The sequence below is a fragment of the Onychomys torridus genome, chromosome 15, assembly GCF_903995425.1.
Source record: "Onychomys torridus chromosome 15, mOncTor1.1, whole genome shotgun sequence".
Lineage (NCBI taxonomy): Eukaryota > Metazoa > Chordata > Mammalia > Rodentia > Cricetidae > Onychomys > Onychomys torridus.
Window position 1 is genome coordinate 24390173 of NC_050457.1, and position 3346 is coordinate 24393518.

The window sequence follows — 3346 nt, forward strand, 5'->3', positions numbered from 1 at the left end:
AGTCCAGCCAGCCAGCCGGCGATTCGTCTGTTTACACCTCCCACTTCCCGGAGAACGGGGTTATAGCCAATTTCTACATTGGGGTCTGATCTTAGTCCAATGTGGAAAGCACCTGACCCACTGAACTCTCCTCCCTCTTCCGTGAACACTCCCAGATAAGTCTTTTTGTAGGCAGAGACACTCATGTCTCCTGGGTAATGCATTAGTGGTAAAATGCTTTTTACTTTAATGATTAGAAACTGACAGTTTCCCAAAGTGGTCCAATACTTTTTATGCAATACTTTGAGTTTCAGGTGCTTCTGCCTGTGTCAGCACTGGCTCATGTCAATCTTTTCATAACTAGGGCTGTGTCCGGGAGGTGGTGTTACACACCTTTAATACCAGCACTCCCAGAAGCAGGCGGATCTCTGAGAGTTGGAGGCCAGCCTGGTCTACAAAGCAAGTTCCAGGACAGCCAGGGCTACACAAAGACGACTCTATCTTGGAAAAAAAAACCAAAAAACAAAAAAAAACGCAAGGCTGTGTGTAGCTCAGAAGCAGGGTGCATGCATGAGGCCCTGGGTTCAAATTCCAGCAACAAAAAAATAAGTTTTAGTTATTTTGGTGAATGTGTTATACCTTCTAGTTTGAATTTGTATCTTCATGGCAAGCAATTAATTACTCTTTCATTCTATTGGGCATGGTAAATTTAATTCACTAGTTATATACATTTCGATTGGCTTTGAATGTTATAAATTCAATAAATTCAAGTTCCATTTGCTTTTGGGATACCATCTTACAAGGACTCCAATTTGCAGTAAGGCTCGTTAAGGAAGGGAATGGCTCAATTGCCTCTAGCCTACTGGCTATGGGTGGGTTAAGACTTCTGTTGGTCTTTTCTGTGTTGCACAGATTACAAGCCCAGAGCCACTTTGAGATCTTTGGTAGCAGTTAACTCCACAGCTCATGTGGTTGAGCCTGTATGATAATGAGTATTCAGAGACTTGTAATGCCTGGGGGGCGCTCACCAACCTAAGACAGAGCGCTTGTGTGGCCTGGGCAGGTGTCTCCATGACAGGTAAGGCAGCCTGCTGACATTCCACACAACCTAAGTCAGAAGCTCATTTTTTAGTAAAAAGGGGGGACCTGTAGGGCCCTGGAACTCCCAAGTTGGGTAATTGCCACCTTGCTTGCTGACCTTGACCTTGATGTCCTCCCTATTCTAATTCTCTGGGAGATTCCACCCTCCTGAATGCTTAAGGGAAGCTCCTTGTCTGTGTATCCTGCATTTGGTGTAAACAGCTTAGATGCAAGAATGTAGAACATTGGGTAGCGAACTTCTGCCCTCCAGGGTTCTTCCATTGTGCTGTAAGCCTGTATTTTCCTCCCTCTTTCAATAAAGGGCATCAGCATTCTGCTGACACGGGAAAAAAAAAAAAGAATTTCTAAGCATCTTTTTTTCATGTTTACACTCCAGTGGGTATCTGGGTATCTTCCTCCCTTCTCCCTCTCTCTCTCTCTCTCTCTCTCTCTCTCTCTCTCTCACACACACACACACACACACACACACACACACACACTCACCCCAACTTTTTATTTTTTTGAGACATGGTTTTACTATGGAGGTCTGGCTGTAACTTGCTCTGTGGACCAGGCTGGCCTGGCCTCTACCTTAGAGATATCTGTCTGCCTCTGCTTCCTGTGTGCTGAGATTAATGATGTGTGCCAACATGCCCACTCCTATACTCATTTCAGACTGAGTTATATATGCATTACTGACGTATGGGGTTATATGGAATGGATGGCAGACTTTCACCGGCTATTCCGAATCCTCAGTGCTCAGTGCCGACCAAATGAACGAGAGACTTAAGACCAGTCATTGCGATGGTACCAAAGGTCATCATTCAGACAACTTGAGGGGAAAGATCTAATTACAAAAGGCTGTGTCTACATAGTCATGAATTTTACCTCTCCTATTAAGCTAGAGGCCACAGCAGATACAAGCTGTCAGGAGTCAGTAATTGATGGGTGGATTCACAATGCTACTCTAGCTGCCTGTCTAAACACAATGGGAAAAAGGCTTGGCACACCAACCCTGAAACACACACACTAGTCGGTAATAAACTTGACTAGCACGACATTTCACACATTTCCACATCTGCAGCCAGGCGCCCCCGAAGAGATCAGATCTGACCGGGTTCAAGGTGAGGGAGCAGCTCAAGAGGCCAGGTATCCGGCCATTCCCAAGTCCTTGAAGGGACACCAGGTCAGTACTAGGATTTGCTTCCTTGCCCCGCCCCGCTACGGCCTTCCTTCGGATTGGCTGACTGAGGGGACATCACGGACAATTTTAAACGGCGATTGGCTAAACTGATGGAGGGCAGCGTAGTCCGCGGACTCCTAGGGCTAATGAAGTGCTGGGGAATCCATAGACCTCGGACGAGCGCGAGCCTGCACAAGCCTGCACTCCCAGAAGCTACCTCCCGCCGCGTGGCTCGAACCCTCGGCGCCAGACTCCACTTACTCCCGGGCACCTGGAGCCCGAGGTCCCACTCTCAGACACACGCCCGCTGGCCCTGCTCAGGGCCGCGGTCACAGCGCGTTCTCTGCCACCGCCTCTCCTCCTCGCCTCCGGGCGCTGCTGCAGCTGCTGCTGCAGCTGCACCCTCCCTCCCTCCCACGCGCGGGAGTGGCCCAGGCTTTACCTGCACGACCCTGGTGGCGGAAGCCATCTTGCTGCCCATCGTGACCCCCGAGCAGGGGCAGCTTCCGGGGCGCCGGCGAGCCGCAGAAGTATCGGGAGTGGGCAGCGTGGGGCGGAGCCTTGTGACGTCACTAAGGAGCTATAAGGGCCAGCTCCACCCCTCCGCGCCAGGCCCCGCCCCTCTTCCCTCCTAGGCGCTCAGCCCCAGCCCTTTCTACTGTAGCGTTTTGCAGCCACAAGGTAGTTGAACTATCTTGTTCACCAACCCAAGTTGTCTACGACCGTTCCTCCCCGCCCCCCAGGTACCTGGTTTCTAATTTCATTAAGTTCCAAGTTTAATCTGAAACATAAGTTATGCAATCTCCTGTGGCTTCCTAACATAAATAATTTTATTAAAACTTGGAAGTTTGCTGGGCGGTGGTGGCTCACGCCTTTAATCCCAGCACTCGGGAGGCAGAGGCAGGAGGATCCCCGTGAGTTCGAGGCCAGCCTGGTCTACAGAGTGAGTTCCAGGACAGCCAGGACTGTTTCACCGAGAAACCCTGTTTCGAAAACAAACAAAACAAAACAAACAAAAACCCTTGGAAGTTACATAGCTCCCCGCCTTGCTCAGCCATCATTAGAGAAGTCTTCTCCTGCAGCAGATAGGAACAAATACAGAGA

At 49.7% G+C, this 3346-nt stretch overlaps 1 protein-coding gene across 1 annotated transcript in view; it reads right to left on the reverse strand.

Annotated features, from left to right (window-relative positions):
* The window catches only part of Mrps36 (mitochondrial ribosomal protein S36), a 9137-nt gene extending 6330 nt beyond the window's left edge, over positions 1–2807 (reverse strand). Inside the window, exon 1 of the mRNA XM_036207126.1 lies at positions 2685–2807. Coding sequence (XP_036063019.1) covers positions 2685–2723 — 39 coding nt within the window. The 5' untranslated portion in view covers positions 2724–2807. The remainder of the gene's footprint in view (positions 1–2684) is intronic.
* Positions 2808–3346: the final 539 nt, after the last annotated feature.